Source organism: Equus przewalskii, chromosome 13 (genome assembly GCF_037783145.1).
Source record: "Equus przewalskii isolate Varuska chromosome 13, EquPr2, whole genome shotgun sequence".
NCBI lineage: Eukaryota > Metazoa > Chordata > Mammalia > Perissodactyla > Equidae > Equus > Equus przewalskii.
The window spans coordinates 34004728-34021766 of NC_091843.1; the positions used below are offsets into that span (position 1 = coordinate 34004728).

The following is a 17039-nucleotide window of genomic DNA, read 5'->3' on the forward strand; positions in this document are numbered from 1 at the left end:
AGCAAACTGCAACTTTTTTTGATCATCAGGTCTTTAAAAAATTGTTGCAGTGCGTAATAAGCCACCCAAGTTAGGCTTTCCAGAAGTTTCGACACACTCCTTCCTCTCTCAGGGACTACTTAGGACAGTGCTCCCAGAAGGTCACATTGAAGGGAGCACAGCCTGGGAATGGCACACGTGACATCTGTCGAACTTACTGTTCCATCTGCAACTGACATGGGCCACATGCAAACCTCTCAAGCTCTTGAGGACTTTAAGGGGCCTGCTAATCCACTCCTCCTTTTCCTCTACCCTTTTAAACCATTCCAAACAGAGGAGGGTCTACTCTCTTTTTTAATGACCTCTAAGGAAGAGTCCACAATAACTCTTAGCCGAATATTCAGGAATTAATTTCCCTATGGTCTTTTCCCATTGCTCTGCATACACACTCTTTCCCATAGTTCTGCCATAAAGAAGAGGAAAATATGGTAACCGTGAGCTTTGAGAAGACCAACATGAAGACAAAATAATTCTTTTTTTTTGAAGAAGAAGAAGATCAGCCTTGAGCTAACATCTGCTGCCAATCCTCCTCTTTTTGCTGAGGAAGACTGGCCCTGAGCTAACATCTGTGCCCATCTTCCTCTACTTTATAGGCGGGATGCCTACCACAGCATGGCTTGCCAAGCGGTACCATGTCCTCACCCAGGATCAGAGCCGGAGAACCCCAGGCCACCGAAGTGGAACGTGTGCACTTAACCGCTACACCACCGGGCCGGCCCCCAAGACAAAATAATTCTTAATTTTACCCAACAATCAATGCCATGAAAATATTCCAATGAAAGAGTAACTTGTAATTTTAAGTGTAGGTACACACGCTCTGCAGTTTCTTCTATTCGCCCTTCTTGGATGGAGAGTAAAGATTCGAGCTGAGTGCTTACTCATTACCCTTATTTGGAAGCTCTGAGGAACCACGGCAGGAACCCAATCTGCCCCCTGTAATTCTACAGGATGGGTGCTGGAAAAACATAAAAAGTTTGATTTCTATACCTAAATCCAGGGAACGGATAAATCACACAAGGGCTTAGGGCCAAAAACAGGTGGGAGACCTAGCGCAGATTAAACCCCATTTCACACACACACAGCCTTGGGGACAACATACAATATAATGACCCAAACACAGCTTTTCCTGTCCCCATGACCACGGGGACACAGATCTAGGGCTTGAGAGTCACTAAGACCTAGAAAAAAATGAACTGCTAACTTTGCTTCTTTAGGCCACTAGTGCCCACTTTTTTAAAACAACTATATACTACCAAATGATGCCACTAATAAAGAGGCTGGTGAAATTAGTGATCCATCCAGCGGCTCGATCAATAAATTATCTGCCATTCCAGTTAAAGCATGCACTGGAATAAATCATGGACGCAAAAATCCTCAATGTTGACAACCAGAGAAAAAAATAACATACCAAATTGACAGGAATGACATCTAAACCCAGCGACTGCCAAATACAACCTGTGAAATGTTCTGTCAAAATAAAGATGTGGAGTCAGGAAGCAGATGGTGAAATTCTTTCTAAAACCTCACTTAAGGGAACATTTTAGGCATTTCTGACCGTTGTGCAAAAGAAAAGAAGGATGTTTCATCAAGTGTAACTCTAGCTGAGTTATGATAATAGGTTGCTCCAATCCTGCCCACTTGGCTCAGGAAGTAACCGGCTTAAACGGGGGAAGCCGCTCTCAGCGGGGGACGTGAATGCAAACCCTAACGACGCAACGTGAAAACTCTCTGCAGCTCTGGAAGGATTTCAGGAAAGAGCTGGGCTGGGTTTTACAGTCAGAAGGCAGCACTTCCTTAGTTCCAGTTTAGCCGATAATGCTTGGTGTCAAGAAGTCACCTTCTTTATTTGAGAGATTTCTTTTAGGTTTTTGACCCATTTTCTTGTTTCCCAGGCTGTATACAGCACTCACGAACCTTCTAGACAACTAATGAATAAGCGTGAATACTGTTGTCTTCTCATAGCTCCAGCACTAATCTTTGTAACACTTAAAGGAAATAACTCTTCTGGGTTTGGGGTCTATAAACCTGCAATCACACAAATGATAAAAACTAACCACCCTGGGAGCAGGAGGAACAACACACGAGGCAGGGCTGGGAGATGCATCTCAGTTTCTGACCTGGGTGAAATCCTGCAGAAATGCAAAAAGATCTTCCACATTTCATGTAGTCTACACTCTCAGGTTTAAGAGCTTTTAAGTTTACATCTCACTAATTCTCCAACTGACCAACTTAGGAATTACAACTCTCAAAGTCAGAAAATAGTGCTTTTCGGTAAAGAAAGAAAAGATACGTAAGTAAAAACAGGCATCAACCCAAAACTTGTGTAATATATCTATTCTACAAGTGACAAATTCTGAGAATAACTGGGGGGGCTGAGGGGATCAAAATGCCACGCAGTAGAGGGACTATTTCAGATTTTACAGGCAGCGACACTGTCCTCAGGAGCACAGCTCTCTCTATTCAGACTTCCCACGAGAGCAGGTCTTTCTGTAGGCCACATAGCTTGGGCGATACAACGAACTGGGATATAAAATAGCCTCTTTTTAGAATGGAGATGATACAAAATCAGTTTCTGTCCCTATCTTTTCCTCCTGAAAACCGTTTACTCTCAATCTAAATTTACGCTCCCCTTTGGGAATTCCTGGCGTATTTCTTTGACGTGTCCTCCACTTTAGTACCAGCCTCCAAAGACCCAATATTCAGAGGCTACCCGTCAAAGAGCACTTTTTGTGGCTGCTCTAAATGAGTATAACACATCTGCAACGGTGTACAGGAATTTGCAAACAGGAAAGTTAAACCACGAGCACCTCAGTATTGGTGTAACAGATGCTCTCACTCAATCTACCCTACAGTCTACAAATACTATTTAGGCTTAAAAATATGCAAAAGAAGATTTTTAAAAATGCACAAACCATCTACAGAAACATATCGTGCATTTTTGTTGTGCCCTTCATCATCCCTTCAATCATCTTCGGAAAGCCTGAAAGGCAAAAATCTACATAGCTGAAAGACACCACCAGAACCTGAAAACTGTTCAACTACACCTTGCACATGGCTGACCTGGACGCATCACTGAGGTTTTGCCAAGAACCAGACTCAGGTGGTAAGAACCATACTTACTTTTTCATAAAATATTCCCTCATACTTTACATTAACGTCCAGTTCTACGTGTATTCTTGGCATGTTTTAAGCTAAAATTTGATTACTGGTGTTTACTGGACTCAGAGCCGGGTGATTTTTCACTATCCACTATGCCCACCCTCAAGAAGGCCGGAGAGCAGGAAGAGGTGGGAGGCTGGAGTCAGAGCCGAGGCCAGAGCTCCCCTCGTGGGGTATATTTTTGTTACTTCTCACCCCAGAACCTCGCCACCTCAGGTGACCACTTAAACTGAACTGTCACTTCCACATAAACGATATAGCGAAGTGGAGTACATCACACTGAATAAGAAACAAACGAAAATAGAGTATCATTTACTTCACTAAAAATCTTGTTCTTTCTTTGAAACTCTAAACAAAATTGATCTCATTAGCAAAGGTATTCATTCTTATTTTTTAACAGGTAAATTTTAATAACAGCTTTTATTCCCACACAAAGCAATCTAACTTTCTCAAAAAAAGAAATGGCTGCACAGAACCCTTTAAACGTAGTTTGTATCATTCCAAATAGTAACAAGAAGTAAGAGACATGGGGGACCTCTGTGGTCATGGGTGACCCTAGCTGTCCCTTAGCAGAGGGTCAAAGCCAGTTTACTCCCTAACCTTAGGCAAATAACAGTAGTTCCTCAGGATCCCCGTTCAAATAATTTGTTTTAAAGACCTACCCTTTGGCTGAACGGGTTATTCTTAGCTAACAACCACTGCCAATCTTCCTCTACCTTATGTGTGGGATGCAGCCACGGCTTGATGAGTGGTATGTAGGTCCGCGCCCGGGATGCAAACCACCGAACTCTGGGCTGCCAAAGCTGAGTGCACGAACTGAACCACTACGCCACCGGGCTGGCCTCCTGAAAGGGTTATTACAATGAAGAGGAGACAAAAAAGAATGAGAGAAAAATGAAAAGTAACAGTATAGCACGAACATTTCCACCGTAAATAGTAAGGACTCTAGGCGACACATGGTACCAAGTTTATGTATCTGAAAAGACTTTAATTTTTAGGACATTTAAAAGAAAATCCTCCTCCTAAGTACTTTTAAAGCAGATCAAACTATAGGTTTACATTTGACAAAGTCTTACGGACCACCAGATATGTAGAAATAGGAATTCCAAATATTTCAGTTCTCTGAATATACAAAACCAAATAAGGCACAAGGACCTAGAGAATAAACAAAGCAAGTCTACAGTGCTTGAGTTCATGTGATTTGGGGCCATTCTATTTTGTCCTGTAGGATGATTTAAATAGCTCTGTTACAGATATCTACATTTATTCAGCTTGTTAGAGATCCAGTAATTCTGAAACTTAGAACATTATATATATAGGCTATAAACTTTTCCAAACTCTAGTGTTGGTATAATCTAATTCAAAATTTAAAAATCTTCAAAAAGACTTTCATAAAACCCTCTGCTTATCTACTGCAAAATATAACTTTAAAACAAGACGATACTATACTATTACTTATAATAATCAATAAACTAGTTAGAATAATCATTGTAATGTCAAGCTAGGAGGCTCTCCATTTTCCTGTTTGGCTTTCAAACAACCTTCACTTCTGTGCATCACACACTGACACCCCTAAACAGACGTCCTAAGCTGATCCTGGATGTTCAAATGCAGCAGAAAAATTAACATTTGCAGCCATCATACCATGCTAGTGCTGGTGTGTGTAGTTGTTTGACCATCTTGCTGCAGTTTTTTCTTTATGTTTTATTTGAGTAAGTGGAAGAGGAAAACAATCAAATGGCTGATATTATAAGAACTACTAGTCTCTAAATTTAACACAACTGAGATAAGAATGGAAATCAGGAGGAATGAAGACATCTTTCGCCTCAACTGGGTGCTCACAGGACTTAAACTATTTGGCTGTGCTCAACTGAGAAAAAAGGCAAATGCAGAGAATGCGCAGAAAATATTGGAAATAAATTATCTAAGACTATGTCTAAAACACGAAGCATAATTGGGAATTCCAGAATGATTTAAGATCTCTACAACTCCTCCCTATTTTAGCCCATTATCTTTTGCAGAACCAATTTTCACATGTATTTTTAGGAATGTATTGAGTATGATATGAAACAAGAAAACTTCCTGTGCTGAAAAAGAAGAAAAAATTGGCCTAAGACCAATTTTTTATATTTCCTGAATAATTCTGTATGAATCTGTTTGAATGAAGATCAGAAAAAATTGCCTTAGCAATCAACAGATGCAAACCAAGAAATTAAACACTGATCTACAGCAAAAGTTGCTACACAAGAGACGTTTATTAATGTTCTGTTATATTTACAGTTTTAACATAGCAAACCAAGGTGAATTACCACTTGGCAGAAAGCACATCATCCTACATTTATAACGCATCAGTTTCTGCTAACACATTGTAAAAGCAAGTAATACAGTATGTTAGGGATCATCTCAAAAGTTCCATGCTAATTCTTTCTTTGCTCCTAGTACCTAATCCCCTCTCTACTCCCAGCCCTGGGCCTAATCATCAGGAGACAAAAGAAAAGGAAAAAAAGAGGTAGGGACTCTAATCACACAGAAAGTGTCAAGAATTGCATTTTAATAATTAAGGTGCATTTGTCCTTGTCCTTTCTATTTTATACAGTGACAACACCTCTGCAATCCCTTAGGTACACAACACAGAACAAGGTACTGCAAAATTTAGAATACAGACTATAAAAAATCAATGTTTATTATTGACCAATTAAGAACACATTCTTGACCACACTTTAAATGTACTTTGCACTATGACTTTGCTTCCAGGTGTTCACAGTACAACTGAATAAATTTCTAGATTAATTTTAACAGCAAATATGGATTATGTGCAGAAATGCAATCATAACAAAAGTTTTAACTTTTGAGAAAATCCCTTTAAAATGGCCAGCATTATACATATCTTACACTAAAATATTTAATTCCAAATTCATTTTGAGATGGAGGATGAATAAAGCAAGACTGCCCCCTACTGACTACAGGGACAAGGCTCATGCTATTAAAATGACTACAAACAATAGATAAGGCATTATTAATACATCACAGACTTGATTGCGAGAGCTTTTACAAACATTAACCACTAATGATTCAATGATTACAGAATTCTGCATTAACTATTAAAATTTTACACCTAGGAACAAATAGAGAGAAATGATCTTTTTCAACAGTACTTTATTTTTTTAAAGCAGGTGATTATTCCTCTGTTCTGCATCTTGATTCACTTCCTGCAGGTGTTCTCTTGCTTCTTGAGAGAGAATTCATAAACGCAGGAAGGCCTTTGCCAGAAAACATCTGCCAGAGAAGGATATTGAATATTGAAACTTGAGTTAGCTTGTTATTTTGGCTGAGAGGAGGATGTAGTCACAAAAGGAGGCAGGATGTTTGGAGACACAAGAAGTACATTTTAACATAGCTTTAAGATTACTATACACTGACATCATAGTATTCAATAAACATTAAAATTTCAGCTCTTAAAGTTATCAAAGACTCTAGAACTAGAAAGAACTTGAAGGCTTTCTCTAAAACCCATGAGGTCAGGGGTTTCTCTCTCCAAACTTCTAACAAAAGAACCCTGCAAGTAGCACTTCCTTCACCCCACACTTAACCTCGACAGCAATGACTGAAACTAGGGGACAAAGACACAGGAGAATCCAGGCACAGCGGTAATCTTCCTAATACACCTAAACCTACTGTTTACCCTGCCAGTTCTGCCCAATCTCATGCAAGGAAGACTTCCAATAAGGATGCCATGACGTCATGCTATACTTAGAGCACGGCAAACTAAAAAATGACCGTAAACTCATAGCTATCACAAATACTTGTTTTAATCAATTAGAAAAAACGTCAGTGTATTTTTGGGCATGTATCTCTGAAAAAAACCAAAAGATATATGAAGCCCCAAAGCTAATTTTTAAAAAGAAATCTATATGACTGAAATAAATGCTCTTAAAATAATGTCTAAACATTTTGTTAAATGCAGTTTTCATTTAACACTTTGAGGCATTTCTGTGTTAGCATAATAAATTGTTTTGGTTCTCATGGAAACAATGGGAAAAGGTACAAGCAACTCCCTATATTAATGCTAAAAGAAACACTAAAGAGATCTATTAATCACTTAAATATTTACTGAGAAAGTACTGTGCAGCACCGTGCACCAAGCGAGAGCTGGATGGGCTCACATATAGGCCCTTAGCTTACTTTTCCATCTTTCCAAACTACTGTAAAAGCCACAAGCAGCCCTTTTATATCTTTTCTGATTAGACTACTGTATAAATCTTTAAAAGGCTGACAAAATGCAGAGAAGCTACAACACTGGAGGAAATCAACAATCTTTTTAAACTGTTACTATTTGCCCAAACTCCAAATTCAGTTGGTGTTTTGATTTGAAGTAAACCAATGATATGGACACAAGAGCAACTTTTCTTTACATTGAGAGACCTCAAAATGTGCAGGAACAAAGACACAAGAATAAAGCAACTCCCAAAGTCAAGTAGAAGCAAAAAGAAAATGGGTAGACTGATATCGAATGGAGGTTAATGGATGAAAACTGATGTAATAATTACTATCATGTCAAAACACTAGAGATGCGAGAACATATGATACAGTCCAGATAACTACCTGGTCACTTCCCTTAGTTCATGCTGCTTCCGCAGAGGTAAATCAGCTTTAATAGGTCCCTGCAAGTCAGAGCCACTCAACAAACATTAAAAATCCATTAACAGGACCTAGATAGGTTACTAATGAGTGATCTCAATTACCTTATAAACTCCAAATGAAAAAGACTGCTAGAGTGGCACTCACCGCTCTCTGTCTAAGACCTGGAGGCCTGATCAGATCAACTTGACTCACAAGTTGTTACAAAAACAATGATGGAACACGAACTGGAGGACAAACAGGTTTTAAGGACTGTGGACATCATTACTAAACTGTAGATAAGACTGCTTCAGAAACAAAAGGAATCCAACAGCCTAGAGATTGTTTAATTTCAAGAGGAAGACAATCATTATTTTTGGACATTATGTGAATTTTTTAGCAAAAATTCCATGGAAACATTTCTGTCTTGCTACTTTATAACACAGTCCAACATATCAAACTTTAACTTGAGGTGAATTTCCTTTAATAAAATAACAGAAGTATTAAGGAGGAGGGGGAAACTTATAAAAAAGGAGAAATGAAAGAATTTATCATCACACGAAAAAACTTAAAATATCTGATGCCTAATAGGCATAGCTCACCAGGTGACAGCAATCACTCATTAGGAAGGGCTCTATCACATTAACGCCAGGGCTTACAGACGCTCTCTCCTCCTATTTGAGACGTGGTTAAAATAACAGAATTTAAGATCTATTACGCTTCCTATGTTCAAGTGCTCTTGGAGTAGCAGTAACATACCAGTTAACTGTGTGACCACCTTTCAGCTACTGTAGCAAGCCCCTCAGTTACCTGGTGGCATCATAGGAAGTCGTAGTCCATAAAAATTTATTTTCCAGTTAACTGGCAAATAAGAAAAACTATGAACACTTTCCATTTTTGCCCTTTTCAGATAAAGATATTTCTAAAAGGTATCTTTTCTTTTTAAACAACACAGAAGGAACATTTTGTTTTTCTGCTTCCTCACAGTCAGGCACCCCTGATGCCCTTGTGCCCGCCTCCAGCAGTTCCTTCTGGCTTTTCTCGCTACGGGGTAGGAAACCAGATTTCCTTTCCTAAGCTTAAATGAGCTCCAAAAGAGAATCTCGGAGCTGCTGCTGTTACCGCAGTGCATGAGCTTAGTTCAGCTTTTGTAACGTCTACTTTGGCTGATTACAAAGAGGCTTTCTGGGGTCATTTCAAGGTTGGTTTGTTTGTGTACACTACATTTTGAGTAGCCTGAATAGAAAAGTGACTATTTTTATACCTTTCTCCAGTAAAATGCCAGATCTTAGTACAGCATGGGAATTAAGTTATTTTTCTGTCATAGCAAGTTATTTAAAAAATGCCCTACCTGTGTCTTTCTAGCAAAAAGTAAGCCTACAGCTGGCTTTTCCCTAGTGATATTTCCATTAAATAAAGTAAGAGGTCGCAATGAAAGAAAATAAAACCTTCACACTTTACATGACGGTTTTCCGGCACATCTTCAGACTAAATTAAACTGTATTTCCTCCGAACTAAAGAAAAAGACATCCTACATTTGGATCTGGATGGACAGTTCTTACCCTGTCAACGGACAAAAGAAATTCTGTCCCACAGGATATTATGGCTTTCCAGGTTCCCTCTGGGGATACTGAAAATCAGTAAGGAAGTCATTAGGATTCTAAATGCTGCTCCAAGTCCCCAAACCCTTAATTTGGAGCTCTGAGTTCTCTGGACACGTCAGGAACAATTTCAAATCAAGGAGAATGTCAAAGTCAGACAGGAAAGCAAAGCAATCCTACTCTGCCCTCCAACGGGAACGCTCCCAGACCTCTAAGTTCCTGACTACTCCTGAAGCATGATAAGCTTCTGACTCCAAAATACAGAGAACAGCAGGCCTATAACCTCCCTTCAAGCTCCAACAGCGTTATTACCAACGACTGCCTATTTCAGATCAGAACCCTTATGATGCTTTGTTTTAGAATACTCCCATAAAACAGTCCAGAAATTTCAGAAAATAAAAAAAACCAACAAATTTTATAAAGAAAAAACCCTCAATAACGTCCCTAACGATACAGGAAAACTGAGAAGTTCAGGCTTTCTCTCAATCTCTAGAAGCAAGATGAAGGTGTGCGATTCCAAATAAAGATCGAAATTTCCTTCTAAGGGAAGAAGGAAGGGAACAGACAGAGGTATGATCTCAGTCCACTTAGAAATTCAAAGCTATCATTAGACCAAACCTACAGAATCTATTATTTAAAAAGAAAGAAAGAAAGAAATCTGTCCCCTGAGGACACTCTGGGCGCTGATGGATTAGGGGAACTCTGTCTTGACCTCAGGGCCCTCAGTAAGAAGGAGAACGGCCTCGCTAAAGAATTATCTTGAGTCTTTGGTAGGTAAGGGTTAAACCTAAGGCTAGGAAGTAACTATAAATTATAACCAGTCAAGGAGGGGAAAGAAAAGAGATGACAATGGTAATTACATAAAACTGCACAGAACACCTGATAAGCCTCTTCAAGTCAGGATGTTCACAAAGAGACACCACAGGGCCTAGGACAGTAGTGTCAATGTCCATCCATGTTCAGACTTTGTAACCTAATTCAGATTCAGGACATGCCACCCACTTTTAAACATGCAATAAAACATTCCCTTTCTTAAAAAAAATATTATAAACACAGGTGGTATGCTTAATGACTAAAATTTTCTTTCAAATAAAAGTATATACTCCCTTGAAGAAACTGACTTTAGCCAACACAAGCCTAAGTTTTTTATATGCTTTAACTTTCGTAAGACATGCCTTCAGAATATACTCCACCATGCAAGTACATGAGCTTATCTATCATTATAAGCTTGTTACTTACATAAGCACATTTAATTATACATGTAAAGTGCTTAATACAGTATGTAATACATGGAAAAGTTGACAAATGTTATCATTATACCATGCTTGAAAAAAATTGTTACATCCAAGAAGTTCTCATCATATTATTCTGTTGCCTGAAAACTTTCAATGCTGTCCCACCACCTGGCAAATTAAATATGGTGGATACTTTCTTTTCTAGAAGCAAACATCCTGAGACCACCACGAATCTTCAAAATTGGGAACTCCACTCGTAGCATACGATTCCCTATATAAACTATGATAACCCAACAAAGAATACAGAACAAATTGATGTTCATATAGCCTGAGACCTGCACTGAGCCAACATGTCACTGGGTTTAAAGGGCTGCTCTATGAATTCCTTGGTTCCACTGCAAATGGGTTTAGTACTCAAGACATCTGAGAACACTGTCCCAAGCTGGCTTTCCAGCCTCCACCCTCAACACCCTTGTGCTACAATCACACTGCTGTCCCTTGAGGGAGCTCCACCCCTCCCTGCTTCTATTTCTGCTCTTCACTTTGCTTCCGTTGATCCTGAAATTCTTCCCCACTCTATGCAACTTCCACTAGTAGAAATTCTACCTTTCATTTAAGGATTCTATCAACTGCTACACCCCTTACAAAGCCTTTCCTGGGGCCTTCAACTGGGCTGGCCCCTAGATGTCGCTCAAGGCCCCCCTCCACAATTTTAAGAGCTAGAGGCCTTGGTGGGCGTGTTGGGAGCTGGGTAAAAGGAGTTCCTAACACATCCCATGGTCTCTCCCAGCCCCGGGGTTTAGGGGCGGCACACAGTTAGAGCTGAGCAATCAGGCCTGAAAGGCTTTCTCGATACCATCCTCTGGAACTGGTATGACAGTAAGCAGAGGCTTCAGGATTCAAGATTCAAAGACTGAAGACCATGAGTCCCAGCCAAATATCCTAGCTACTTGATGACTACTAAGACGCTGACTCTTCTCCATTGTCAGAATCTGAGATAACGTTTTCTCCTATGGCAGTTTTTCTAACTTGCCTTTTTCAACAGCTTTTTGTAGAAACATCCCTTACTAAACTAGAAACTACTACAAGGCAAGGACTGTGGCTTCCTTACCTCCTCTATACCCCCTACCACAGGGGGTATACCCTACTCTAAACCTCAAGAGACATCTATAATGTATCACATGATGACACTGGGACTAGAAGAAAGTTTTTTTTCTTTAATACCTTTAATAAATAAAGAGAACTCTGGTCCTGGGGAGATTTGAGAAAGTTTCTGGCATCTTCCGAACTTTTGCATAATTGATAAATCCTCTGAGAAACAGGAGAAAGCCTAATTCAAAAAAGAAAAGTCAAGAATGAACTCATAATTTCCATATTAAGTCCCCTCCCCAGACATACCCCTCGATAGCGCTATTTCATTGTTTTTCTGCTAAAAGCTATCAAATCGTGAGCAAGTTCCCCAAAATTTCCAAAGGATTTCCACACCACACTTTCCATTTCTCAATGAGAAGACATAATCTCAGGAGCCAAATAAAAGTCTCCTTTGCGCATTCAGAATCTAATTGGTCTAAAAAGGAAACAAAAAATAAGATGGGGCCAAACATTTACATTTGGAAGTCCTACTGAGAAGCATTATCAAAACCCACCTTCTGAGTTCCAAAAAAGTATTCCTAGATAATTAACTCCCGAAAGAAGAGGTTATAAACTGTTCTTCTCAAGTAAAAAAAATTCCATCCTTTCTTGCCATAGGATTTTCTTTCTCTGTCGATAATATATAATGCTGTCCACTAGATGTCAGGATCCCCTTACCTAGTACAGCAATTCTTATCTTCTCAACTCTACTCTTTTTCTGTATTTTTTTTGTTTTTCTTTTCTTTTTCTTTTTTTTTTTTTTTGCTGAGGAAAATTCACCCTGAGCTAACGTATAGCCAATGTTCCTCTTTTTGCATGTGAGCCACTGCAACAGCAAGGTCACTGACAGACGAGTGGTATAGGTCTGTGCCTGGGAACTGAACCCAGGCCACTGGTGCAGTGTGTGTCGAACTCAACCACTAGGCCACCGGGGCTGGGCCTTCTATTTCTCTATTCTTAAAAAATATATACAAATAGGGTACTTTGCCATTTATTTACCAGGCAGTAAAGGAGTAAGAATGATTTTGTATGGCCACACCAGAATTTATATGTTCACAGAAGTCTGCACCTCGTGGAGGAGTCAGCGGGAAAGCGATGGGCCCCCTCCAATGGCAACTCAGACGCTCCTGGCCCTTCTCCTTCAGAGACAGATGGTCCCTGAGTCTTAGACACATTTTTTTTTAACACCTTTATGGAGATATAATTTACATACCATAAAGTTCACCCGTTTAATGTGTATAATTCACTGGCTTTTAGTATAGTTATGAAGTTGTACAACCAAAACCATAATCTAATTTTAGAATGTTTTTATCACCCCTAAAAAAATCTGTACTCATAAGCAGTCACTCCCCATTCGCCTGCTCGCTCCCTTCCTCCCCTCAGCCCTAGGCAACCACTTTATTTTGGATACATTTTAAAATACACTCAGTGGTGAAAAACTCTTTTTACTCAGAATTGAATTTGGCAATAACCAAGAGTCATAAGGACTGAGCTCAGTGAACACCATTCTGTTTGGCACCAAAAGCAACAAGTGACTACAGAGCAAGGGTCACCCCCTCAAATGCTGGGTGGGGGGCTCCTAGTGAACTGGAGAGCATATAACCTGTCTGGAGGAGACAGCTACAACTCAGCTCCAGTCAAACAGTGGGTGCCAATTTTGCTAGATATTCCAATTTTAAGAAAAGTAAAAAAAAATTCAGATGTTTAAGTGAAAACTCTTGATTTTAAAATGATAGCAACTAATAAAAAAACTTCTGAAAATCACTGTGGAACAAACAAACCACAACAGGCTAGATGCAGCTTATGAGCTGCCAGCTCAAGAGCTCTGTGTAGACCTGGCCCGCACAGGAAAAACTCCAAAAAAATTGGTTCTCTCTGTAAGAGAAGCACCAAAAATGACCCAAACATTGGATCCAAATGCACTAAGTACATCCAAAGTCACCATTTTTTGTCTACTAGTAAGCAGTAAGATAGCAAGAATGATCAATTATAAAGTAGTATAAATTCATCTCCCATGAAACCTTAATATAGGAAGGAAATCGGTCCATTAAATTTCTTTAAACTTTCGATACAGTCAAAAATCAACCTCAAAATATGTTTAATGGCCCTTCTTTGGTCCATTCAGGATTTGTGTGGACTTCAGACTTGAGGAACAAGGGGTAGTCAACCTTTCTCTTAAAGATGCAGTTTGCAGAATAAGCAAGCCAAGGAACCATTCCTCCAAAATAACTCTCCTATAGGTCATTTTTATTATTAAGCTTCTTGGTAATCAAGGGAGGGGGGAAAAATCACTATTTCTCTTTCCTTGGAATTCCAATGACTCTTAGTAGAGTAGATGTTATTGGGGAGATAGGGGGTGACGAGATGGGTGACTTGTATTTTCTAAGTAAAACTCAGCAATGTGTGGCTCTGTCAACCCAGGGGAAGCAGGTAGGTCCTGAATGTGTTAGGCGGCTGTTGGGCATGGGCTCTACGCTGTGCTAGCCAGACCTATCAGCAGCACTGCCACCACGGATTTTAATTAAGGAGGGAACAAGAAGGCCCAAAACAGGAGATAGGACAAAGTGATGTCACAGAAGCACAGCGAGGCAACTACGCCATCTTTAGCGGCCACAGGATGGCCCTGCTGTTGTTCTGTAGAAATGACAGCAGTGATGGTGGTCTGTTATTCTATCATATATATTTTTTTCACAAAGAATGAAGAAGTCAACAGTATTCACCTCAGTGTTCTTTGCTTTAAAATGTCTTGGGAGAAAATATTTTGAAATAAATGTTTAGAGTAAAAAATATAATCTTAAGACCAACAACCTGAAATGCCTGGTATGTTTAAAAAAAAAGGTCTCCTCATCACAAAATAATATTCTTATTCTCATCAACCGTGAACTAAAGAATTCTGGAAACCTAAAAGCAGCTCTTCCAGAAGCTATGTCTAGCAAGGCTACACATTTTCTGTTTACTACTGACAGATCCAACTGAAGATGGGCCACGCACACTCATGAGCAATTCAACTGGACGCAATATGCCTATAAGCAATTTGAGGTTGAGGTCTACGTACCCTTTGTGGCAATAACTCACAAGGGGAAAAAACCCACAGACTATAATGCCTACCACCACTAAAGGACATTTTATTAACAGGCATGTTATTCTGATGGTGACAATCTTTAAGAGAGAAATATTTTTTAAATTATACTTATTGATAACATATTACTGTATAGTAAGCGATATGAGGGTTTACTAAAAGTAATTTTTTAAGTTAATTTTTATTGAGTTTATGATAGTTTACAATCTTGCGAAATTTCAGTGGTACGTTATTGTTTGTCAGTCGTGTTGTAGGTGCACCCCTTCACCCTTTGTACCCACCCCCCCAACCCCCTTTCCCCTGGTAGCCACTAATCTGTTCTCTTTGTCTACATGTTTAAATTCCTCATATGAGCGGAGTCATACAGAGATTGTCCTTCTCTATCTGGCTTATTTCACGTAACATAATTCCCTCAAGGTCCATCCATGTTGATGTGAATGGGATGATTTTATTCTTTTTTATGGCTGAGTAGTATTCCATTGTACATATATACCTTATCTTCTTTATCCAATCATCAGTTGATGGGCACTTAGGTTGCTTCCACATCTTGGCTATTATAAATAATGCTGCAATGAACATAGGAGTGCATGGGACTTCTGGAATTGCTGACTTCAAGCTCTTTGGATAGATACCTAGTAGTGGGATGGCTATGGTATTTCTATTTTTAATTTTTTGAGAAATACCCATACTGTTTTCCATAGTGGCTGCACCAGTTTGCATTCCCACCAGCAGTGTATGAGAATTCCTTTTTCTCCACAACATCTCCAACATCTGTCACTTTTTGTTTGGGTTATTTTTGCCATTCTAAAGGGTGTAAGATGATATCTTAGTGTAGTTTTGATTTGCATTTCCCTGATGATCAGTGATGATGAATATCTTTTCATGTGCCTATTAAAAGTAATTTTATTTCTAAAATTTAATATAATCTTTTCTCTCCTTTGTCTATCTTAAAAGCACTTACCTAAAACCAGGAACACCCACCAGAGCCAGTACTGACCATCAAAATATCCAGGGAAATAGGTAGAAAACTGAAAAATAAAGCAAAACATTTTATAGCAGCTTAGCAGGCACAATTTCACATTTTAACTTAAGGGCACACAAAACACAAGACTTTGTTACGCTAATACTGTCATTTAGCTCTTACAATAATTTTTTAAAATAAGCAAAAGTATTTTATATATTACTGATTTGAAATGGTTACCATATATGTAAATATATTTCCTTTCATGCAAAAGCAATGTTGAAATATCGACTTTACAGACTCCTTGTTTTGAAAGTGCTCACATCTGTTTTTTTTTTAATCTTTTTTTTGCACACATAATATCTGCCCTTCTAGAAATAGGTTTTGATGAGACTTTTACTTTGCTTACCCAGCACCAAAACAAACTATTTAACCTCCTTTCTAAGGAGCCCTCACATTCTCCTGCTCCTCCAGTCATGCCTTGACCTCGAAGCTTTAGCACATGCATCATGACAATCCCATTCCTTTGCCAGGGACTGACACATTATTCTGACCAATGGGAACTGCGGGCTGCTGAGAAGGTTTCCCTGCTCTTAAAGAGAAAAGGAAGGGAAGAGATAGTTCCCTTTCTTCTGTTGAGCACTGCTGTGTTTATGATGTGATGTCTGAAACTGCCACAGCCATCTTAACCCTGAGGGAGGAGCAGCCAGACCTGCATGCTGAGCAGGAGTGTCAGTTTTCCCTGATGATGTCAATGAAACACTGATTTAACTAACCTCCCACCATGGCAGGCCTTGTTTTCTTGGGAAATAAATTTTCCCCACTGTTTTCTGAGCCATTTTGAGCTAGGTTTTCTGCTACTTGCAGACAAAGCCATCCTAGGGTACTGATACAAGTTGATTTATTCAATTCAGTTTAAAAATTTAGTTAAAAGTTTAGTAAAAAAAAGATTGGTAACTAATTTTATCTGTTTTCTATTGGGGGCTTTGGTGTCCAAGAGATTAACATAATTTAAACATTAAAATATAGTATTTTAGGGGCTGGCCCTGTGGCGTGGTGGTTGAGTTCAGTACATTCACTTCAGTGGCCCAGGTGTGGACCTACACTACTCGTGAGCCGTGCTGTGGCAGCAACCCACATGCAAAGTGGAGGAAGATAGGCACAGATGTTAGCTCAGGGCTAATCTTCCTCAAGCAAAAAAAGAGGAAGAGTAGCAA

General features: G+C 39.3%; 1 protein-coding gene across 1 annotated transcript in view; it reads right to left on the reverse strand.

Moving 5' to 3' along the window:
* Positions 1–5434: 5434 nt before the first annotated feature.
* NDFIP1 (Nedd4 family interacting protein 1) overlaps positions 5435–17039 on the reverse strand; it is a 46150-nt gene continuing 34545 nt past the window's right edge. The window contains exons 6-8 of the mRNA XM_070570528.1: positions 15823–15889; positions 11876–11981; positions 5435–6474 (exon numbers count right to left, since the gene is read on the reverse strand). Coding sequence (XP_070426629.1) covers positions 11878–11981; positions 15823–15889 — 171 coding nt within the window. The 3' untranslated portion in view covers positions 5435–6474; positions 11876–11877. The remainder of the gene's footprint in view (positions 6475–11875; positions 11982–15822; positions 15890–17039) is intronic.